At 38.5% G+C, this 25,232-nt stretch overlaps 1 protein-coding gene across 13 annotated transcripts in view; it reads left to right on the forward strand.

The window, feature by feature from the left end:
• Positions 1–25,232, forward strand: part of ncam1a (neural cell adhesion molecule 1a) — a 266,470-nt gene that overhangs the window by 228,456 nt on the left and 12,782 nt on the right. For 10 of the 13 annotated variants that reach the window (XM_038707776.1, XM_038707777.1, XM_038707778.1 and 7 more), the window contains 2 exons: positions 2,924–3,048; positions 3,849–4,029. In XM_038707776.1, coding sequence (XP_038563704.1) covers positions 2,924–3,048; positions 3,849–4,029 — 306 coding nt within the window. Of the gene's footprint in view, positions 1–2,923; positions 3,049–3,848; positions 4,030–11,157; positions 12,682–25,232 lie in introns of those variants that run through there. The other 3 variants (XM_038707787.1, XM_038707789.1, XM_038707788.1) reach the window with 3 other exon arrangements.

Consider the following 25,232-nt stretch of genomic DNA (forward strand, 5'->3'; position numbering starts at 1 on the left):
CATTAATGCAGCATGCAAGTTCTGTTTCTTGTTGCATCCTCCTTCTTCTTGTTCTGCTGTTTTCATAAGGAAATGTCGGTCCTGTCTGCATGTGGTTGTGTCTTTGGTGTCATGTCATTTACTGAATGCAACAATACTGATAAATGTTCCACACTTTAATGTTATGAGAGAAGATTTGGGTTGGCGCAAACTCTGAAATGCAAAAACATTATTTTTATGTTAAGATTTAAAGCGTGATGAATTATATTGATAATAGTGATTTGTAAAGGCTAATCATTAGTGTCACATTCTTTCTCCACAATAATTAATATTGACACAAATATCACTGTTACATGATATTCAGCATTAAACATTTTATCACATGGGACTATGAACCCACGCATAGTTGACGTTAAACTAAATTTCGGAATTTCTGTTTCCAACCGCATGTTTTCATTAACTCTTCAATTCTATCCACCTATCTCTCAATCTAAGCCGGAAGATGAGGGAGGATGTTGCATTAGGTCGGGCTACATGTGGAACCACGCCTCCTACATGTGTGTCAGTGTGAGGTCACTGGTTGTGCTCCACATGTTTCCCCTCCGAATGTGTAGCAGCACCCACAATTTCCAGCCTGCATGGAGAAGCTTCTCATTCTAACCACCCTTTTCTCTGTTTTAGCCTCAGAAAAAATTACCTAACCCAGAATGATGCTCGTGAATAACAATGCTGAATGTACCAATGTCTACCCGCCACCATGTTACTGCTGCTGTTAACTGACTAACCCTGTCTGATTCACTTCCAGCATTTGTCATGCTCACTCCAGTCTAGTGGAATTTAGTTTTCAGGCAGTGCGCTCAGATGATGACATACGATCAAAAAAAGTGCCTTCATGCATATTCATTTAATTAACTACAACTACTAACACTGATGTTTGAAATGTTAAATATTGGTCCGGAAACAGGATAGTCTTCTGTGTGCATTTGAAATGTATGCCAATGTTTTTCCTTATCCCTTACATACATAATAACATGCCAACAAAGTCATATATTCAAATCTGCATCATGTCTTAGATTATATAAAATATAGTGAGAGTTTTTCTGCTGTTATTAGCAGATTGTTAGCACAGGGCAAAAGCTGTAACATCAGGAGGTAGTCATTTAATAACATAATAACAAGGTTAACTGTGTGTTACCAGTATGTACCTAATTAATGAGTTTAAGTTATTAGTCTCCTCCCTTACAGCCCTTACAGTGGTATGAGAGTAAAAGCCAAGATCACCAAACATGCACACAATATACCTCAACCTTCCCTCCCAAAAGACTATGTATATATTATTAAAAGTAATAGAGTAACATGTCCATTGAAGGCCTGCAGGCTCATTATCCAGACCCAGCAGCCATTACTCCGAAGGGCAAAGCAGATAATGAGGAGCCTCAAGGAGAACAACACCTCAGCTGCTAGTTCTGAGGCAGCGACACTGCCCTCTGTCATTTCAGGCTGCCATCACAGGGATATTTCACCCAAAATCTATTTTTGATAATCAAATTCTCCCTCACTGTAGACTTGAAAAGTGAGTTCCCGTTGGTTCCAACAAGTCCTCCTAACTCAACTACAAAATAAACTGTAATTTCCTTTACAAAATACAAGTTTTCTGATTTTATACCCTTATGTACAGGATAACTTTGTCAGTCCCTTCCAAAACTGTTACAAATCACCATTACAAAAATGATTGATTTGACAGTTTCCTGACCTGCCACTTCTATGGTTGTATGGTGCATTTTGGGGGGATGAGTCTTGCACTGAAAGTGCTCCTGTGTTTGAGCAGCACGTTGTGGAGTGGGTAGGATACATAGTCCAAGATGACATGTAGTTTAGACAGAATCCTCCTCTCTGACACCACCATCCAGCTCCACCCCCACAACGTCACTGGTCTTGCAGTTCGGTTTGTTGAGTTTGTTAGCGTCCACTACCCTCAACCTGCTGCCCCAGCATGCAACAGCAAACAGGATAGCACTGGCCACCACAGACTCATAAAACATCCTCAGCATTGTCCGGCAGATGTTGAAGGACCTCAGCCTCCTTAGAAAATAGAGACGGCTTTGGCACTTCCTGTAGAGGGCTTGGGTGTTCTTGGCCCAGTTGAGTTTATTGTCAATAAGGGAAAGATTGTTGTCATGGTTAAGTTAAGTCATTGTTGGTAAGAAACAGGAAACAAACAGCATTCTCCTGTGTCTCTGACAGTTTGTGACCAATTCACATCAATCCCAACCTCCTCCTTAAGAGGTTTTGAGGCAATGCAACAATGTCACACTTTTTCCACCTTTGCTTCTGAAAGAGAAAACAAAGGAAAGTAGAACATTAATCATATTTAAGCATTAGAATGTGACTGATTCAGCTTTTTGTTTCTTTTTTGTGAGGACTGTCTTGTTGGTTCCAATGGATTTCCCTAGTCAAATGTTTTCACGACAGGTATCAAAATGTCCATAGAACCTTGTTGTACACGCACTTTTAAAGTCTGCAGGTGGTGAAAGCTTGATAATCAAATAAATGGTGGAGTATCACACTAACCAGACTTAATGTAGATTGTTTATTTTTTTAACTAAACTACTGAGATGAGAACATTGACAATGGTTGACAATTGGGTTCAATGTTCCATGCTAACCCTTTATCATACACTAATGGTAGATCAGGCTTAAAATATTTTTCATATGATACCATAACTAAACCTAATGTAATCCTAACTCTAACCCTATTTATTTTTGGAGAAACCCATCTTAAAACAGTATTGATTAACTGGCAATCAATGTAAGTTTTAGCTTAGTTGACCTTGAAGACACAAGCACACTTGAACACAGTAGGAAGGTTAGAAGCACAGTAGGTAACTTGTGTTTAAAGGCTAAGGATGTCAACTAATTATAATCCTTTGGTTTGTCCTGTGTAGGGGAACCCAGTGCCCCCAGACTAGAAGTCAACGTCCAAAACAGGGGCAATATTTTTAAGGTCAACTGGATCAAGCAGGACGATGGCGGTTCCCCCATTAAACATTACCTGATCAGATACAAGGCTGTGAGTATACTGGGCAAGGAGGTTACTTGGTACAATTTTTGCTGTTTTGCATTTATTTTCTTAAATTTTTGCAATGGTTTCAAAAGAATTGGTCAGGAACAGTGCTTGGAAGCAGGAACTCGTAGCCTTTTTCAGAAAACACACCTGACAACTCTCAAGTACATTAATTAAGGAAACTTTTTCATGTAGTTAAATTTTTCTTACACTAAAATAGTGACAAACCTTTACTTCTAACAGTATAATCATTGAGGTAAGTGTTTATTTTTTCTTCAATTTAGAATGAAGAATTTTCAGTGGGGAAGTTGTCAACAGAAAGGGACAGTGTAGGCAGACTACCCAGTAAACCTACCCAGTGAGCCCTCACTGGCTTCCAGTCACTGGCAACTGTGTTTGGTTAAACACCAAGCCACAAAGGACCACTGCTAGGGATTGAGCCTAGTTTTGGTGGGCGGAATGGAGGGTGCCCTTTGTGCTAATAAACCTCTCTAATGTTTTAGCAAATGATTTTATAGTTAAACTGAACTGAACCATCTTTAGCCTGATACATAAAATTATTCAACAACTCACATTTATCTTCCAAATGAATTATTTTACACTTGGACTTGAATTGAATTAAATTCTTGGAACTGTGTAGTTTGTGAAGTTATTAAAAAATGCACTCCTTTTATCTTGTAAACAGTGACCAGCTTGAAAATGGGATCATTCTCAAATGATCTAAAATGACCCTTTCCTATAGGGTGAATACAATCTTACTTGGTTTACCAGTTCTGAGTTTTGTTCCCTCTACATTCATTTCTCAGAAACACGTATCTGACTGGAAACCAGAGATCCGCCTTCCCCATGGCAGTGAGTATGTGGTGCTAAGCGGCCTGGACTGGAATACAGAGTATGAGGTTCACGTTGTGGCAGAGAATCAGCGGGGCAAGTCGGAGCCTGGCATCCTCTCCTTCAGAACAGCTACAGAGCCCACTACCATCCCAGGTACTATTCCTATCATCCTACCCCGAGCATCCACACACACCAGCCACAGTGCACAAAGGCTTCCACCGTGACCGATAAATGCTCTATTACTTGGCTACTTAACTGTTACCAGGTTGCTGGCTGTAGAGTCTGACATGAATCATCTGTCTCTGTCTGTTGCATAGGAGAAGTATATATTTTCTTTACAGTTCTTATTAGTGCCTTAACAAGGTGGAAATGTATCATGCCATCCGTACTGAAGTGAAACTCAAGGACTATATTATTTGCTGAAAGCAATAAAACGTTGCAATACTGTGGCCTATACAGCAGATTTGAACAAAACTATGAACTGAGCACAAACTCTGAAATGCATACAAGGTGCTGTAAAATATATTCTTCCACCTTGAAAGGATTTTGTTACAGCAATACGAATTGGATGCAATGTTGTTATAACATGAAAAGTTTAACTGATTAAATTTAGAAAAATTAACCCCTTGTTTAAGATTTACATTAGATTAAGTTTAGGTTCAGGAAACTACACTAAACCATTGGGAATGGCTAGTTTTTAAATGCAGACTAATTATAATAGATGCATTATGGCCAATGAGCAGAGTGAGGTGTTCAAATTAATATGTTGGCACGACAGTTGTGTTCCTTATAGGCCTGTAGGATTGAACTACAATAGTTTACAGTTACATGGTTTCTCTGCAGTATTGGTTTCATGTCAGTCAAAATGTACATGTTGTGACTTGAAGCTGGGTCGTCCATAGTTTTATTTCCTTTTACCCCTGGCCTTTACTCTCTTCCTTTCTACTGTAAAAGCCAAACTTCTGCTTGTTTCCAGTTATGTCTCCTCCACCTAATCCTTTCCTCTTGGTGAAGTACATCTCTCTGTTTTTTTCATGCACGGAGCACCTTATTTGCATTTTAAAACATTGTGCTCACTTCATAAAATTTCAGAGGCCAGGCTGCGAAAAGATCAACAATTACTGTTGAATCCATATGAGGAGCAGAGGCGTATTCAGTTTCTATTTTATTTTTCTCTTCCTTGATGCTCTGCTGCTGCAGATAAAACTCAGCATCATGGTACTTTGCTCTCCTGGTCTTCAGTAGCTCCTATAAGGCAACTGTTACTGCTCAAGCTCAGTGAGCAATAAAGTCGGACCAGATATCGGTCAGACCCAGAGCCTTTTGTCCAGTTAATACCAAATACTGCTCTACACAGGTGGTCACGGTCGGCCTTTGCTCTGTTGTTGTGTTGTGTGTAAGGTGCACATTTTAACTTGGGCTGCCTCCCCATTGCACTTTACCTGAGCAATAACATTGGTAAAACCTCTCATCCAACTATCGTTTTATCTTCTGTTGAAAAGTAACTTTTCTGTCTCCCTGCATCATCTTATCTATCTTTCATCCTCACCTTCATTTTAAGGGTTTAGTTGCCTTTCCTTTATTTCTCAACACAAAAGAGATGCAAAATATTATATTTTATAATAATAATAATTAAAAGTAATATTCTAGATACAATAGATTATTGTTATTTTAGAGTATCAACATGTTAGAACACACAGAGGACATTTCTGAAGGTGATGGACAAAAAAAAAAATCATAAATATGTATGTTTCCAGCACACCGGTGCCTTTTGTGAAGAAAGAAAAAAGTTACAATTACAGTAACAGAAAGAAAAACAGAAAATAATTAACCTGGTAAAACTAAGGCCCCTAAATCTTTAAGCTAATCAACAGCTGAAAATGGTCCAAAACAAATGGACTGTTTATTTCTGTTTGAATAATGTTAGCTGAACACTACATTGCCTTTCTGTTTTAGAAAATATGTGAACAATAAGAAAAATCTAAATTACCACCAGCCGTATCCTTTATAAAATGGTATAATTATTGGGCAAGGTTGATATGTGTTTTCCCCCCTTCTGCCAGTGTCGGTAGACCAATTACTAGGTAAATATCCCTCACTTGCCACCAGTGAATATGCGGGGATAGGCAAAACCTTTTTCCTGGAAAAAACATACATATGTTGCACACTTGGACACAAAAGGGACTTCCAGGCATGCATTTCTGTAAATTCTGTAAATACAGAAACACAAGCACATCAGCAGAACGTTGTCTCTACGTACAGCAGGCTGTTCACGTCTACTGACTGACGTTATCAACATTCATATTCCCTCTTTAACTCGCATCACATAAAATGTCCACATTCACAAACACACACTGAGAATGTTGTGCACACACACCAAATATTTAGCAGGCTACAGGTAGCTAAATTACTGTTGTCCTCATTAGCATACTTGGTGATGTAGGCTATTCGTTAACACAACATGCCATCTCATTTAACTAGAAAAACTACGATATACATCTCATGTCCGCATTACCGACAATCCGTTATCGTCTTACACATTCATTATGCGTCTGAGTAACCACATTTTACCTCTTTTCATCACTTTTGTTCACCTGCAAATACAGAAACACAAGCACATCATCAGAATGTTGTCTCTACGTACAGCAGGCTGTTTACGTCTACTGACTGACGTGTGTGCCCTCCTGTCTAACCCGAAGGACCCCACACGCTGCCCAAAGTGCTTGTGTGAGCCTTACACATTATACCCATAAACTGACCTACTAAAATATTACAGTTGTTATTGTACAATAGCATATACATCAGATTACTAAAGCAAAATCGAAACAATTAAAATACTACATTAGAATGGGGGGTGCCCACTGTTATGTGTCCATCAACATGCCCAACAGCGTCCATTAACAAGGCCAACATTACTGTGGGTCCCACACATACTTAAAATACATTCCCCATACCCCTTAAATCAAAATACGTCCATCCTCGTTACTGGTCACTGTAGTTCACAGTTAAGTTTCAGAACATTTAAAAGCAACAATCTCCTTAAATGGGCTATATGTAAATATTTCACTGAAATTTAGTAATTATAATAAAAATTTTCATTACCTTATTGTCAATGGGCTCAAAACTCACTTAGAAATGAAGCACACGCCTGTTTTCTCTGTTGCTTGCATCATCCACTATTCTGGTATAAATGTGAGGACACCGGGTCGGATTCAGCCCTGTGCACGCTCCCGTTCCTCTCTCTGACTTACAGCAACAACACCGCAGCTAACGACATGCAGTCCACTAACACCATAAAAAAAGTGACTCCAACATAAAGTAAGGATAAAAACAACAATAAAGGTTTATGTGAAGAAGCCTGTCAGACCAAACGAGATTGAGATGATGTCGGGTTAAAACAGTCACACCACAAAGTCACGTTAGCGCGGCGGCTAACGACGAGCAATTGCTAATGTTATCCGATGCAAAGTTGTATCGCTTTTCACATTACTTCACCAGCTAACACGACCCATTACTATCCTTTGTACCACCGCCATCCTGTCAAAGTGTTGATTTTTGCTTGCAAGAATGGATGTAACTGTACAAAGCAAATGTGGATCTATTTGTTTACCTAACTTATAGTGATACAGGGAAGAGGCAGACAGCTATCGTGTTCACGGATCCACAGCTGTTTGCTTCCCAACGTTCAATTTAGATTTATTGGGGTTTTACTGATTCTTAGGTACACAGCTTCTCCACCTCTCAGTCGCTGTAGCTAATGCGGCCCACATAATATAAAACACTGCAACAAAACGTCACAACAACACAGAGGAAGAGCCATCCAGTAACACTACAGTAAAGTTACTTACCGTGGTCTAACTGTTATAAACAGTGACACAATCTCGTCATAATATTCAGTCTAGCTCACTAACCGTATTGTTATCATCCAATACATTTAGCTGTGCTGACATTGCTGAGCCTCCGGTGAAAGATACACAGTTAGTAAAGATAGTTACTGGAAAGGAGCAGGCGAGCTAACGCTGTAGCACGTCGGCTAAATGCAGTAAATGTAACGTTATCATGTAACCAGCATGGATTAGTTCAACCTGCAGCTGATAAAACTGTAACGTTACAGTGGGAGTTTACCTGAGATTCCAGATCTGTCTGTTCTCCCTGCCTGTCTATAGCCGCTGCCAATATGCGGCTCGCTGGACTGAATGAAAGGTATGGAGCCGGTGTTGAGCTGCCTCTGAGCCGGGAACATGGAAGAAACAGAGGCTGAACATGTCTGGAGAAAAGCCACAGCCCGTACGCTGGTGTTTCTGTGTTTATTGTGGGATTTCTGTATGAAAGTGGTTGTGTTTCGGATTATGCCCGCTCATGAGTTCAAGCGAGCACACGTAGGAGCACCCTCCTTGTTGCAATCTTAGAACCGCACCGCTAGTGGCCGCTGGAAACTACATAATGCCTCTTTAAATACTTAGTATGAAAAAACATATAACAAGACCCTATAACATTAAACTAAGACATCACCATTTCAGCTTTTCAAGTTGAACATGTCACAATTGGCCAAAACAATGAAGTCATGGCTAATAGACAGATTTACTGGGGTGAAAAAAAATTCCTTTTTTACTTTATATTTTACTACCCTGTCCCTGTGTTACTTATTATCTATTGATCTTTTTTTCTTTTGCCCTCCCATTATTCATAATACAAACTCTTCCATAGGCTCTCTTATCTTTTGTCCGGATTCTCGCTTATTTTCCTCTATCTTTTCAGCCTCTATCTTTCTCTTCCACTGCCAGGTTTAGTGGGTCTTACAGTTCATGGTCCATGACTGACCTGAATGTACAGTGTATGGCCGAGTTAGGTGGGGATGCAGCCCTTACAGTGCATGGTGCCACTTCCAACTGGATTAATTTTGTCTGTCCTTTACTGGAAACTAAAAGGCAGTGCCTGCCAGCGCATGGCACGTAAAGAAACCAGTTATTTTCTTTTTCATGCGCTTGCTGGGCAGCAGCCATATAGCAGTGGGAGGTTTGGATCACTTATAATACTACCAGAGCAGACGTTCACATGGTCTTCAACCAAGTCAGTCCCCCTTTCATTCCCATAATTACCTTTATTACATGTTTTGTTTCGGGATGTTTAGTGTTATTTCCAAGTTGCTGCTATTTTTTATTTTATTTCTTTCAAGGCACATGGGAAATTACTGAGGTTTATTTTTAGCTACAGCATCTGTATTTCATTTTCGGTAGTTTTCACAGCTGTTCTTGGTAATGTTGGCTTAAAACAGCTGCTCTTTTTAAAATATATACTGGCTATATGCACTTAATTGGCACTGTGACGCAAATTGTGAATGCAGGGTTGATCCAAAGTTAAGTTTCAAGCTGTTTAATTTTGTTCTTGTTTTTTTCAAACACAAGCAGTCACACACACAAAATGCCACAAACATAATGACATAAGTGATCTGAATGTATTTTAGAATGAAGGATCTCTGAAGACATCTCAGTGTTAAACTACCTTTGTCTTTGGAAAGAAAGATCTGTTGAATATGTTGTGCCAAAAACTTTTATATAATTTGGCTTGTTTAATTGTTTCTGTTCTCAGCAGTTACAGCTTGGCAGCATTTGCATGCCGCAGACTCACAGAAGGCAAAATGCTGCCTAGCTGTGGTGGGATGAAACATCATCATAGTTCTCATGCCAAAAAGCCTTGCTAAAATATAAATACTCATTGTAAATTTGCTAATACAGACACAAAAGTGGCAGGTGTTGACAACTGATCCATCCAAATCTCCCCAGCTAAGGTTTACATTGGATTACAAAAAAAGAGCTATTAACCTTTGCAGTTTTGATAACATGAGATCACCCATTCATCCATGTCACAGACTTGACCTTCATAGTCAGCTTGTTTTGGTTGTGTGGTTTTGCATGGGCCATTCTCCCTGCCATTGACCAGTGGTGTAATGGTAGTTGAAGAAGTGGCTCTACTGTGAATACTGCCCTGCCCTGCCCCCTCCTTTCGGCCTTAGTGCTTGTAGTGCTGAAGAATTGTGTCTGTCAAAATAACATTTTCTTTTTTATTCAACACAAAGAAGCTGACACAGTTGTATAACAAAACTCTGTTTTTGTTTGACCCGATGATTGCTGCTCTTTTGTTACACCCGTAATATGTATAGCTTTTAGCAGATTACTGGCTTTTCCATTATTGTCTCCTGGAAATGTAATTTATATTCTACCAAATTGCAACAGCAAATATCTTTTGAAGGAAACATAATGCAGTCTGGATTACAGTTTTATCAGCATAATGAGGCAACATTTCTAATAAATGTATCTGCAAAGTTTCAAAATCTAAACCGTAACTAAATAAATAGGTGTGTATTCGCTGTTACAATTTTGCAAAGCAATCCATTAATCAAAATAAAATCCAAATGTCATAATTACAAGATTTTTGTAGGATGCCGCTGCTTTTGCAAAGCAGGTCAGTAGCTGATGTTGCAGCAGCAAACCAATCCAACATTACTACTTTAAAGGCTTAGAAGGGAGTTTCTGATGAGATATTAAAATTACCTGGGATTTTAATTTGTCCAATTTGTTTAATTTGTTGAATTAATGAGGCTTTTGGATCAGGTTTACGCATCAGTGGCAAGCAAGCATATACTTGCATTGAAATTACATTACACCACTGGCCATTTTGAATGAGAGATAATAACCTGACTCTTGTGGATGTTTTCTCACATCCAGGTTGTCATCTGTCTTATTCTAAATTCTGCAACTGATCCTCAACATGACTCTGCTACTGAAACTTAAAGCAGAGAGGTTGGACTGTAGTGTGTTTGAAATGTCTTCCTTTCTGTTGTCATTCCCCATAACCTTCATTTCTGCAGCCTTCCACCCATGCCTGCCATGAACCATGTGTCATTTGCCGTGCTACTAACATGCTATGACTTCTTTTTACTTTGATCCTCTAACTTAGACTTCCTTTTTCCCCCTCAATTCAGTCTCTAATAACCTTTCGGACTTGTATTTCTGTATTTCTGACCTTATGTTTCTATCTCTCTCCCTCTTTTCCCTCTTTCTCTCCTGCTTCCCTTTTCTCCGTGTCCTCTTCCCGTCTTCATGTGTGATCTTCTTGGGCACCTATGGACCATGACATTGTCATACACACAAATTTCTTTCTGTTTTTTGCTTTTATTGTGTATTTTTTTCTTGTCACACTTGCTATGATTATCACTCAAAAAAACTCTGATGTGAATATTAAAATATATGTTTGTCATCTATGCTTGGTCAATAACCTCAGCTACCCTTGGTTGCCGATGTGTGACATACAGTCTTGCAGCTCTTCTGCTGTCCATGCTGACTGTGCGCTGGCTCTCATAAACTGATTTCGTTAAAGGAGAAAGAGGACAGTCTGAGCCTTTGAAATCTCTGGGCCCAGACTCCTTTGCTTTCTATGCCTTTTGACCCTTGTGCAGCCACACACAAGATAAAAAAAAGATGAAGAGTCAGGACATTGGTTTCATGACGTTATTACAGGGTGCTCAGTACTTGCATCATTCTCAATTTTTTGGGATTTAGATTCTGTTAATATTTTGTTTTCATCTGTTTTCATGTTGTATATGAATACATTCAGAAAGGGAAAATTTTAGAGGATTTTGTCAATGTTAGACGTGGTTGCTCTGTTGGGAGACAAAGTGTTGCCACTTTGTTTTAGCTGCAATTAGTAACACATTCATAATGCCTTAATGTGATCTTATGAGGGGTGATACATAGAATAATTATCTTAGACTGTCTAATTAGATGTCTACAATGTGCTAACCAGAAATGGCAATTGTAAAGAGACTTTTATTTTGGAATTTATTGCCTATTAAACAGACACATCATTCAACTGTTATGTCACAAATGACATAAAAGCATGAACACTGCATGAAAGCTGACACAAGGCATGATCCAGTATTCATGAATGTGCTATGCAGCTGCTTTGAAGCTCCCTAGTCAAGCATTATGAATGTGTTAACCAGGTGAAGAGTACAAATGCTGTGCCTAATTTCTGTTTTTTGGATACAAGCTTGAAATGTCCTGCCGTACAAAACAAGGAAAGATCACATTTGCAGTTCATTTAATATTGGTTGTGGTCAAAGTTTTCATTTCCAAGACACTTTTCAACATTATAGTATTCTCACTTTAAAACACATTATTATGTAAACACCTTGTCATGACAGGAGGGTTGTGCAGAAAAATATGTTTTGGGACAAAATGTACATAATCTTCTCAATCAGACCATCGAGAAATTCAAAAAATCTGCTTTTGACGGTTCATGTCCTCTTTTTACCTGAAAGCAGAGAAATGTCTAAAAAGCATAAATGCAACAGCTGGTAAACACTAAAACATTTAATTTTCAATAATGTGATAATATTATATTCTCTGAAACATTTTTGTAAGTACATGTCAGTGTATTTCCATGTAACCATTGTAGGGTTGAAATAAAATGTGTTTCTTTTTCTTTCATGAAAGTAATGGCTTACTGAAGCTTTAGCGACTAAACATACTAAGATGTATGACACAGTGCTTGTACTGACTGTTCAAGGACTGGATTGTGAAGCTGATTTTAGCCCTTTTTTCACCCTGGAGCTCTAACAAAATGTCTGTATTCTGCATTTAGTGTTGCATTACACCACACACGACTGTTAAACTCAGATGTTGAAAGATTAGAAGCCTGGCTATAGCCTAATTGAAGAATATACAATATGCATTTTGAACAAAAACTGAACAAATGGTAAACAGTATTGTATAGAGTCTTTGCAATTATACATGATACATTTTTGTGAAACTAAAACTACAAACTCTAATTCTTCCTCAGTTACTCAATTTATTTTGCATTGAGGTTTCTTCTCACATGGTTTCTGTCCACATCCAAGACACAACAATGCTTGGTAACAGTTTCTATGAAGGTCATCGCTATAATGACTTATGCATATATTTATAACACGATATAAAGCGTCCATAAGACATTATAACAGTTGTTATAATCACTTACAAACATGCATTAGGCGCTATAGCGAAGTTCATAACGTATTATGACCTTTTGATTTAATGTTTTATAACTAATAATAATACCAGTTTATGTCAATGTGCGGCAAGAATCTCCGACCATGTTCCATAACACATTATAACCACTGACTCTGCCTCGTTATGAATACACTTTAGTCACCATTTAGAATTAGTGCTATAAAATGGAATAATAGCTTATAGTCATGTTTAAAGTTATATAGGATGTCTTTGTTTGCTTTAAGTAAAGTGTTAAAATGTCTATCCCTGAATAATATATTACAGATGGACATAATACTAAACTAATTATAAGACCTTATAATACGTAATTGTTTGTTTTAAGTAAAGTGACACACATTTTGCGCAGGAAAACAACTTTTATTTATGTTTCTTCACTTTATGACACTTTATGACAACATTTTGCAGTTTAGCACAAAAACACAACATAATTAAATCAAGGACACTAATTCTCATGGGGGTTAAAGATTGCTCAAGAAAAGACCTGTTGCCGACCAACATCATGTAAGAGGCTCAGATGTTGTCACAGATGAATGGCGAGCCTATGGACAGGCCCTAACAGATGCAGTGGACAATTAAAGACAACCACTTCACAAAACGTAGCCTATTAGAATAGAAATTTTAAAGTAATTGAATGGGAATACTGTTTGGACAGAAGGAATGAGAATCTCTTGGCACCTCATGATTCGATTTGATTACAATTCAGAGGGCAGCGATCCATCTTGATGCATTTTTTTTTTCTGTGTAAATTCTGGATAATTACTAAGCATTTCGTGATTATAACAACTGTTATAATGTCTTATGGACGCATTATATCGTGTTATAAATATATGCATAAGTCATTATAGCGATGACCTTCATAGAAAGTGTTACCCAATGCTTTTTATTATTAGCAACAAAAGCAACTTTTAAGCTAGCAGTTTTTGAATGTTACTGAAAGCTTGCCCTGAAGTTAGGTTGATAGGTGGAACTCTACTTCAAAACATTCAGAGATGTGTCTTTATTTAGCTTTGATAGCTAGCTAGCTAACTATCCAGCAGCCTAATAATCCACAAAAACACATTCATTTTAATATGCAACTATCATTAGAACAAATCAGGTGTGCAGCACCAACAACATGACAGTGATGACTTGCAGGTTTTGGTTAAAGCTAGCTAATAAGCTAACATGTTCTAAGCATGAAATCAATGTTGTAATTATTATAAATGCTATGGCAACAAGTCTTCCAAGCTAAACTACAAAAGGGGCTGTAAATGCCTTTTAAAACAACCCATATAAGCTTTCCGATGACACACCTATTGGCTGGATGACATTGTTTTTCAGTGCCTTCCAAAGCCATTAAAAACACTGTTACAGGAAAAAGTCTAATTAGCGTTAACTGATCTGTCACTACTATGTTTATTTTTTTGTTAGCGTTGGTTAAAGTTGCTGAGAGGTTGTGCTTTGGGTTGACTTTAAGATTAGCGAACCTTCATCATCAAAGTTCAAAGAATAATTACTTGGTTACGGTTAGGGAAAGATCACAGTCATAGTTAACAGAAACCAATGGTGACTGTCGGTAGGAAACAGGAAGTGTATGGCAGTTCTCTGTGTCAAAATCAAATGCTTTGTACATTTTTTCAAATGCTACAGTAAATCCACCCTGACATCCTCACTTCGAACTTTTGTGGCTCTACGGCACATTAGTTACGCCTTTTCTTCTGACAGAAAGCAGACATAATTCTCATGGCGTCTGGAGGAATTTTTCTGTTAAACATAAACATCAAATTACTGATCTGTTGTTTTCCTTGCAACGACAGTCTTGCTATTGAGGTAGTCAAGCAGGAATGTAAAAAAAAGCTCTCAACACTGGTAACCAAAATCTACAGATCTCAAAGATGGCCATCAGAGCGTAGGTTACTCAAAGCCTTCTATACAGTTTCCATTTGTTCAAACATTTGTTCCACACTCTGCTCTACAACTCATTAAATTCCTACAGAGTCATGAATAGGCATAAATTAAGAGATTAAAATCACCTACAGCCATGACACCAATTCAATGTGAGAGAATTAATAAAGCATTGATACATTTTCAGTAATGAGACAGATGTGAATGGTGATTGTTTTCTCTGTCTTGGTAAGGAAAACATTGAAGAGACTTCCTGAGACTTTTACCAGGATTTCCAGCTGAATTTGACAATCAGAATAATATGGTGCAAATGGGTTGGTTTACTGTGTTCATGAGAAAAGTCACATGAAAAACCTAGTAGTATCCATGACTTTTCTAAACTTTGCCATCTGCTCTTTTCTGGTAGTAGAGCATGGTGTTGAAATACAGAAAATATAAAAGCTTTTACTATTTTACCAAAAGAGAATATATATGTTGTCAGTTGCCTTTCAAAGATGTTCTCATGGGTTTTAAGTGCTTAAACACAGAACATACCATGTACTCGACTTCCCACTTGAAAAACAGGAACTCACAAGGTTCCATTTGAAGTCTGTTGCAAAGAACATTACGAATAAGCAAATGTCAAAAGTTCTTCCATCTGACTTGTAACCTTTAGCTCAAGATGGTCTCTACCTGTTATTTTGGATGTAGAAGAGCCATAAAACTTGCTTGTTTGCTTTGACCATATATGCCTGAAGGTAGAATTACACAGATATGTCAGGAATGAGAAGACAAATGAAAAATTATATTGGCAAGAGACAAAAAAAACTGTAGATAATTTTTTTTCCTTTGGGCGGTTCTCATCTAAAAAAAAAATGGCCTTCTGGCATTCCTTCCTTCCTGGGTTGGGATCTAAAATGAGACTTGTATTCTTTCAGTTTATTATCCCTGACACTGCTGTTTAATCTCAACTAAGTTCTGTCACAAGGATAATAAGAGCTTACGACACCCTCGAGGTGTTCTTTGTCACTTGTTGGTCCCTCCTGTTGTTCATCAGTGCCTACTGAGTAATGATAGTGCTGATCAGTGCTGAGTGATTTTCATTTTTGCTAATCAGGATCTCCATCTAAGTGTGTGCATCAGATCTACTTGCATTGCATATAAACAGAATATTTCTCCTCCCTGAAGCAAATGGTTCAGTCACCCACTGCATGAAGACAACAGCAAGAGCTGCTGTTTTTGTTCAGGAATTTCAGATCCACTTTCCTTGAATAGCCTAAAATATTTTTTAAGTGTGAATTTAATGTGTTTAATGAGATGTTTATATGGATAGAAGTTTAAATCAAATCAGCAGATTTGTATAGGAAATTAATTGTCAAATGTATCTCCACAGTTTCTCATGTCCTTTATCATCTCAATTGTAATTTTCTACAACATAGCTTTTTTATTACTGATTACAACATGTTGTTTTTGTTTTATAATCATTTGACAAATTCATATTCTAATTCTGACAGAATTGTTATTTATAGCAAAAGCATAAAACAATTAGAAAACCTCCAATAATCATCTCTTTATAGCAATATTGTCACTCTGTACCAATTAGATATCATTTTCCCAATGATCCCTACCTTCATCCTCTACTTTATGGAGATGAGTTAGAAAATTGTATTTCAAGCCAATATACACATCAGTTTGTAAAGCCTGTTGCCTCACTAGTAACTGAAATCTTAATTTAAATGCTTGAACTCCCATCCAGCCACATACATTCCGTCTTGCATGAAGAGTTTCCAGAGATCTTAATCAGTCAAAGAGGGAGTCAGTTGTCAACATCACTCTGCTTCCTTATGCCCCAAAAGAAAACAGTCTGAGGTTCATGTTATTTTAATGGTGGTGCAGTGCCACACTGTGGCCGAGCTCTGATGGAGGATACAAACATGGGACTTATTGAAGAAACCTTTTAAGCCAAATAAGGCCAATGCAATACCCAAAGAAAGAAAAATATAGATACAGATTTCGATATAGAACCGGAGAATATAAGGGAAATCATTGTAAAACCCATAAAAAAAACAGTTGGCATTGAGTGAAATATTTTCAGCTAACTAGAATATAGATTACAGCATACATTAAAAATATCTTCCTAAAAATTTTAAACTGCTGAAATATTGTTTGACTGTGACTCTAGTTGAAAATGTTTTGCCCCCTTAAGTGACTGGCTCTTGGCATATCTCAGGATTTTAAACTTGTCAGGGTTACTCACACCATGAAGTCACAGCAGAGTCTTTGAGAGTCCTTAAAGAGGTGGTATTATGGTTTTTGGCTTTTTCCCGCTTCTTTATTGAGTTATACATCTTTTTTGTGCATGTAATAGGTTTGCAAAGTGAAAAAGCCCAAAGGAAGTTCCCATCTCCCACAGAAAACACTGCTCTGAACTGCCTGAAAACAGCTCGTTTGTAGTCCAGCTGTTTCCATTTCATCCCTGTGACGTCACAGGGATGAAAGCAAAATGTGCATCATAGAACGCTGGCCAAGCAGCTTGTCCGACACGCCCTCAAAAACACTAGTGGAAAAACACTGAGCTGCAGCACACACCTCTCCTCTCTCTTCCAAACACTAGGTACCCTCCATGCAGTCAATGGACATAAAGTTGTTACTGTGATGTAGAGACAGAGCTCAGTCATAACTTTATGAATGAAAGATACTTTTGTTACAGATTAATAACTCACCACTCTGAAACTCTTGCTCCATCCAGTCCCTGTTGCTTAAGCTGGTAAGGGGATATACGGCTGAACCGTAGTCGAGTTTACCGGCTTCTCACTGCCACGCCCTCTCTGTTTCTGATTGGCTAGTAGTTCTTAACTAGGAACTGTGCATGTGCAACTCCTAACAAAGATCATGTAGAGGCAAGATGTATTACTCCATAGCTAAAACTTAGCCTTCAACAGAGTATGCATACTAAAGAATGCTTAATTTGATGTAAACTATTTTCCATAATGCAGTGCAGAAATGAAATGGAGAAGTTTCTCACAGCTACACACAGATTGCTGGTGGGGATGAGACGGCTCAAGAGGGATCCAGAAAATCCCCCCAAAAATGCATATCTGTCAGTGAACACATACTTAATATGAATATTAGTATATATTACATAATTTGTGCAATTAGTGTAGTATGGAATTGGGACCCAGCAATAGAGTAGTGGTTTAGAAGTATTAATGGTTCTGCTTTTTTGAGCGCCGTAACCCAGGTGATGCCTACGACCACTAGGAGGGGCTGCTGGATGTGTTGGACATATGCAAAGTAGATGGGTGGCATTGCAGTCCCCCTCTTCTGCGCAGGGAGGGTTGTTCAGGTTTGACATTAGGTGCATTCAAGATTCGAGAACTGTTTCTGACTTTCGCCAACTTAACAGTCTAACGTGAGCTGGAAGTGACTGCAGGGGCGGGGTATAAAAACTGCGGCGTCAAGTCAGAAACGTTCTACCTATCTATGAACGTGCTGTGAGCGGACATCGGTGATTGATCTCGCAGCATTTGCAAAGAAAAATGCCGTGAGACCAGGCAATAGTGTGATTCCAACTTGGTGCAGCTGGAGAAAAGCAACTGAGGCCGCTGGACTTGGCATCTGCAGCCGACGTATCACTACAATCCTGACTGCAATAGTGCATAGAGACTGATCTCTTGATGTTTCAGTATGTGGGTCCTCTGGTGAAATAAGCGTTGCCTCACAAAATATCTTTAGGCTAACTCTATTGCTACACTCTAATGAATAGTTTATTTTTTAATTTGATCATGTTATTTATGGCTGCACCAGTCTATCATTTGTACATATTGTAGAGGTGTTGGACATTCGAATTTCATATGTGTTTCCCTCAAATTCAACCTGACATATTTGGTATCCTTACACTGCTGGATTTGATAAGAATTAAAATAGATTTCTGTGTGTTTAACAACATGAGTGTGTAAAGAAAGAGCCAGTGTAGAGTTTAGGCAATTTTTTTAGAGGTTAAACATAAAAGTCTGTTTGAATGCAGTTCAATCAGTAGGCACTATGTGAATGCATCTACCAGTGCTGTGATGATATGTAAATGAACTGCCAATATAAAGGTTTTTCATCAATGTAGAAGTACACAAGTCTGGCATATTGTCTATGCTAGACAGTGACTAGTTATTGATTTCTCAGGAATTTGTGATTTTCAGTGAAATTGAGGCTTATCACATACAGTCTGTTATCAGCAGTCTTCTGGGGATCTGGCTCAGTACTGTACCTGACAGGCCTGTTAAGAGAAATGTTTGTGTAGTCCATCCTGACAGGTAGATTTGTGGTTTCTCCCTCTATGAGAGAGCTTGGTGAGAAAACCCCCCGCGGCACTGAATACATGCCACAATGCCATGATTTATTGGGCCTGTTAAAATGCAAATGAAGCTTTGGGAAGAGGAAAAACAAGTGTTGTCTGCAACACTGTAGCCACCTTTAAGCAGACAGAGCAGAGCTGTGGCGTGCTCCTGCTATTTTGATCACAGCCTCAGAGAAAATTAAGGATTGCATACTATAGTGCAGCCAAGGAGAGGAAGATTTGAATATAGATGAAATGTCTAGATTGACCGTGCTGTGCATTCACTTGAAAATGTATCTGTGATACGAGTGCAGTAAACACAAACATACGATGTTGGAGAGGCGTAAGAAATAATTTAAAAAGAAACGTAATCCATCGTTGCAAAGCCTGGGCTATAGTGGCTGTCTGTCAGGTTTGAAAAAGTACAGGAGTGCGAATCGTGTGCTGTTGATGGCAAAATATCTACAGGATCAGTAAAGATGTCTATTTTGAAATGGATTTTAAGACCGAATATGTGTCAACAAGACTGTCCCACTTCAAAGGCCCAGAAAAGTGTGGCTATCATTAGACCTAATTTGGTGTCAGTCACTTGTTTAATGGTGCATTCAGGGCCATGCTTGTCAAATTGTGAGGTCAGGAAATTTTACATGTCAATGGTAAATATGTCACATAAACTATACCAAAGTATTTGCAGGGTGTAAATAATAAAGGCCAGGGTTAAACTTAACGGCCTGGACATGTCCATCGTTACATAGGCTGATTTAATCTTAGCAAATATTATGAGAGAAATCATATGATGAAGTGAAATGTCAATTCAATCTGTAAACTTGGGCAATGGACCAGTCAGAGGTTAACTAGTGTGGTTTTATTTGATGGGGGAGGTTAGCTGGTTTCCCCAAATGACATTTGATTGGATAAATGTGTTTTTACTCCAGAGTGCAAGATGAGTCCTCAAAAATACTCTTATTTTAACAGGCAGAGAAATGAGATCTACAGATACTCAATTGGATAGATTGATAGATATAGATACACTCATCAGTGTAAAATAGCATCTCTAGACACCCTTGCACATTAATTTGGAGGAACTGACACTACATTCTGGTATATGGTTGATTGTTTGGATCAAAGTCTGTTGTAGCTGCAGGAAATATGTTGAGTTACATCGTCTACATTTAGCCTATTACCTGTGATAACATTAAACAAAATAGGTGCAGAAATGCAAGCTACATCACTTATTTTTTTTCCTTACAGTTATGATATCTTTTACATTTTTACTAAGCATTTACAATATGTTGCTATGGTGAGACCATGATACATATATGTATGTTTTCATACTGTAGGTACAGAACTGCAAAACATATTTACTCTGTCTATTTCCTGCTCCTTACTCCCATCTTCGGGGACGTGGATATTATGAGTTTACAACAGGTGGTCCTCAAACTGCAAATTGCTCACATTCTCCTCCTGATGAGCTTTTGCTCCTTTACAGACTGGCAAGTGATAGCGACAATCTTTACTGCCTTAAGCAGAGCCCCATTAACCTATGTTAGAGAGACTTTAATTTTTAATAAAAAGCCTTTATGTCTCATTGGGTTCTAACAAGACTGGCTTGCATGGTAGAGTTCTATTAAGCAATATACTTTTATAAACAAAAGTTTCAGAAAAACATACAGTATTTGGTCAGTTTATGGGTTTAATGCAACCAGGCAATGGCTTGTGATGATTTGAAATGTTCAATTCATTTTGTACCTTCATTGGCTTTAAGGCACTATGTAGAGATAAAAGACTATACTCAAACATATGGTGACATTACATATTGATTATGAAGGGATGGTTCTGCATCCACTTCCACATTCCTTTGATTCCTTGATGTTGTCCTTTAATAGGACAACATCAAGGTGGCCATTTTGAAAAGCATATCAATCACCACAACTCAAAGACTCAAAAGGCATCCAGCAGCGCAATGTGGGTAAGTTGAGATAGTCTGATGTTCAGGAGCAACAACATGGTGACAACCAAGCACACTCATTTTAATTCCCTAACCTGAAGTCGTTTTCTACTCCACTCAACTACTGTATTGTAAAAGATAATATGTAAAACATGATGATTGTTGTGATCAGTGGTTTCCCAATTCTGTACGATAAAACTGAGAATGAGCCCTGGGACTTGAATAAGAAAAGGATTGCATCAAAAACTTGTGCGCCAGTACTGTGATAGTGACAAAAATAAGTACCCAATCTGAGCAGAGTATACACACTCACTGTCCACTTTTTTAGGTACATCTTGCTAGTACTGGGTTAGACCCCCTTTTGCATTGTCATTTTCAACCATTTTGAGATGATTGAGCTTTGTGACATGGTGCATTATCCTGCTGGAAGTAGCCATCAGAGGATGGGTACACTGGTCATAAAGGGACAGACATGGTCACCCTGACCTCTCTGTTAATGAAGTATTGTGTTGTCCCACCTTAAATCCATCACAAACCCTCTTCTTGACCCCCTGCGGTTTGCCAACAGGTCTGTAGATGATACAGTTAACATGGCCCTTCACTTCCAGCACCTGGACTCCCCAGGAACCTATGCCAGGATCCTGTTTGTGGATTTCAGCTCTGCTTTCAGTACCATCATCCCGGCCCTGCTGCAGGACAATCTCTCTCAGCTGAACATGCCTGACTCCACCTGCAGGTGGATCACTGACTTCCTGACAGACAGGAAGCAGCACGTGAAGATGGGGAAAACATGTCTCTGACTTCAGGAACATCAGCAATGGTTCACCTCAGGGTTGCATTCATTCCCCTCTGCTCTTCTCCCTGTATATCAACAGCTGCACCTCCAGTCACCAGTCTGTCAAACTCCTGAAGTTTGTGGACGACACCACCCTCATTGGGCTCATCTCTGGTGGGGTTGAGTTCGCCTACAGGTGTGAGATCGACCATCTGGTGACCTGGTGCAGCCAGAACAGTCTGGAGCTCAACGCTCTGAAGACAGTGGAGATGGTCGTGGACTTCAGAAAGAGCACAGCCCGACCCTCCCACATCATCCTGTGTGACTCCCCAGTCACCACTGTGGACTCCTTCCGCTTCCTGGGCACCATCATCTCCCAGGACCTCAAGTGGGAACTGAACATCACCTCCATCACCAAGAAGGCCCAGCAGAGGATGTACTTCCTGCGGCGGCTGAAGAATTTCAGCCTGCCAAAGACAGTGATGGTGCACTTCTACACTGCCATCCGTGAGTCCATCCTCACTTTATCCTCCATCCCCATCTGATATGCTGCTGCCACTGCCAGGGACAAGGGCAGGCTGCAGCATATCATTGGCTCTGCAGAACAGGTGATTGGCTACAATCTTCCTCCTCTTCAGGACCTGTACGCCTCCAGGAATCTGAGGTGAGAAGGAAATATTGCAGCTGACCCCTCCCATCCCGGTCACAAACCTCTTGCCACAAAGACAGCTTCTACCCGTCTGCAGCTAGTCTCATTAACAAGGCCCAGGTTCCTCACTGACACTTCCCCCTTTCAAATAATACAGTCTCTCTGCACATGTAAATATCACTTCATTTTATATCATGCACAAACCTGGCACATTGCACATATTTGTTGTTAACTGTTAATTGTTGTTGTTTTATTGTTATTTTTATTTTTTTATATTGTCAATTTATGTATTTATGCACATAACATCCTCCTCCATTGCAATACGTCTGCTCAACACAAACCAGAGTAATGCACATGTAAATATCTGCCAAGTTGTTCTTTCTCTGCAAATAGTTGTATTATTTTTCTCTATTCTTCTATTATTTTTAAAATAACTTGCATTTGTTTATTCCATATTTATATATTTCTACATCTATTTATGTCAACTGTATGTTTGCTTGCATATAGCACCTTATCACCAAAGTGAATTCCTTGTATGTGTAAAACACTAATAAAGCTCCTTCTGATTCTGAGTATGATTTTTACGAACGTTAGCTGCCGGAGTTTCTTTCTACAGACTAAGTTTCATATTTCTTAGCAGAGCGATTGAAAGCTTTTTGCTGGTCTCAGCGTTTACGGGAGACCATGTTCTTTGCATCTCTGAGTGTGACACAGCTAAGTTAGGCCTTGTGTTTTGTTGCTGGGAAGTAAAAATCTGACTTCATGTTAAAAAATGCTGTTCAACCTTTTCATGATTTTTCTTAAAGCAAATGGAGAACAAGTAAATCATTGATCACAATGAAGATTTGCTGACATTGACTTGTGTTGGTATCTGATGACATCAGCAAGTTTCAACCTTTCGCAGGGTGTAATTTAAAAAGAAAAGAAAAAACTATAATAAACTACTTAAAAAAATGTGTGATGATCTGAGTGAGGTCACCGAAATATTGCATGCATTCAGTGTTTTTTAAATAAAGAATTCTCTGCTGAAATGCACTCACAGGTTGCATGCAAAGATGGAAATAAAAAAATTAAGAAATGTATTAGTCCGGGTTTGTAGAAATGTCATCAAATGCCAAAACGAATGATGAGAGCTAAGAAAGCCGTGCTTGAAATGCAAAGCCGCAAAGCCTGAGCTGTCTTGGACCACCAAATCCTGTTTATTCCGTCCTGTCTATAAACCACATGTGCATTTGTTTATGTGGAATAATCTGTGGGAGAAAATAACCTGCATTTGTACTTTGCCCTCAAAATGGAATTATAAATGTGATGACTGCTTGCTTATGTTGAGATAAACAGCTGCTCAGATAACTGTTTCTAAACTTCATGTTTCCAAATAAAGTTTTGGAGCAGCCAAATAAAATATTGAATGGGAAAGAAAAATTTGGAAACTCTCATTGTAAGGTGTATAAGAGGTGCAGGAATTACAGTTTATTCCCGTCTGAAGAACACTGATGCTCGCAAGAATTTCTTTGTTAATGTAAAGCATGTTTTCCAATAAGCAAGTTAGTGTAGAATGTTAAAAACTGAGTGCCACCTAAAAAAATGTATCATTGACCATGGTTTTTGGTATTTTTATTCAAGGGCTGATGTATAATTTATGAATTACAATATGTAGTATTTAAACTGTATTCTGCTATGTTGATTGTTTGATCGCTGAACCTGAGAAACCTCCAGGTTGAGAAATCTTGCTTGAGTTTCCCACATTCCTTCCATTGCCTTTTTCATAGCAGGAATTTAGAGTTTCTAACTTTTTAGATATCTCTACAGTGCAGCAGGGACTTTCAACTTTCAAAACTCTTCCAAATTAATAGCCAAACAGCAGCTGTACCACCAGCAGGTCAAAGGTTGTCTTTTTCCATTTTTACTAGATTAATTGGCACAAACTTTGCGGCCAATGTATTATAACAACCCTGTCTCCTAGAAAGTACGTTTATATACTACTAATTTGCAAAAGCAAACCCTGACCACCTCCCAATGAATTCTATGGGGTACAATGTAGTTCCCTTGAAAATATTTTCCCTTCAATCACAATCCTGGTAGCAATTATATATAAACATAATTTCTAGCAGACATGAATGATTCTAATGACTTTGATGGTCCCCTGGCTTTTTGTTTTGCAACACCCTTTGGATGGATTGCAATAAAACTTTTTTACTGACATTCATTTAATGTTAGAAATGTTAATGATCAAGTCAAAATGCCTCAATATATGTCACAAGCATATTATAAAAATTCCATGGAACAAAAAACGGGTTAGTATTTGCAGGGTTTCTACAGTGTATTATGATATTGGATTTGTGTATATTATACTAGATGTTTTGTGGATCCAGTTTTTCTTCACACACTGATGTTTAGACGTGTTGTTTAATCTTGGGAAGTTCTGTGATTGTGTGTGAAATTGAACACCTGAAGTGTGTCGGCCATGATGATTTTCAAGAGTAAATATTAAGTTGCTATAATGAAAAGCAGAGAGGGTTTTATTGTTTCTGCATATTAGTATGCTGGTGCTTTTGGCATGATTTGTCTCCAAATTCCCTCTGAAATGAACGACACACTTGAGGTCTTTTGAAAATCTGAAGCAGTGTATTAAAAGCTTGACAGCATTCCTCATCATCTCTCTCCCTCTCTCTTTCTAACTTTCTTTCTTTCCCCTCTCCTTTATGTTGAACCCTTTCCTCTCTCCTAATTCCTCTTCTCCC

This window comes from Micropterus salmoides, unplaced genomic scaffold, assembly GCF_014851395.1.
Source record: "Micropterus salmoides isolate LMB-PRFRI ecotype aquatic unplaced genomic scaffold, ASM1485139v1 Ms_hic_scaffold_9, whole genome shotgun sequence".
NCBI classification, from domain to species: domain Eukaryota; kingdom Metazoa; phylum Chordata; class Actinopteri; order Centrarchiformes; family Centrarchidae; genus Micropterus; species Micropterus salmoides.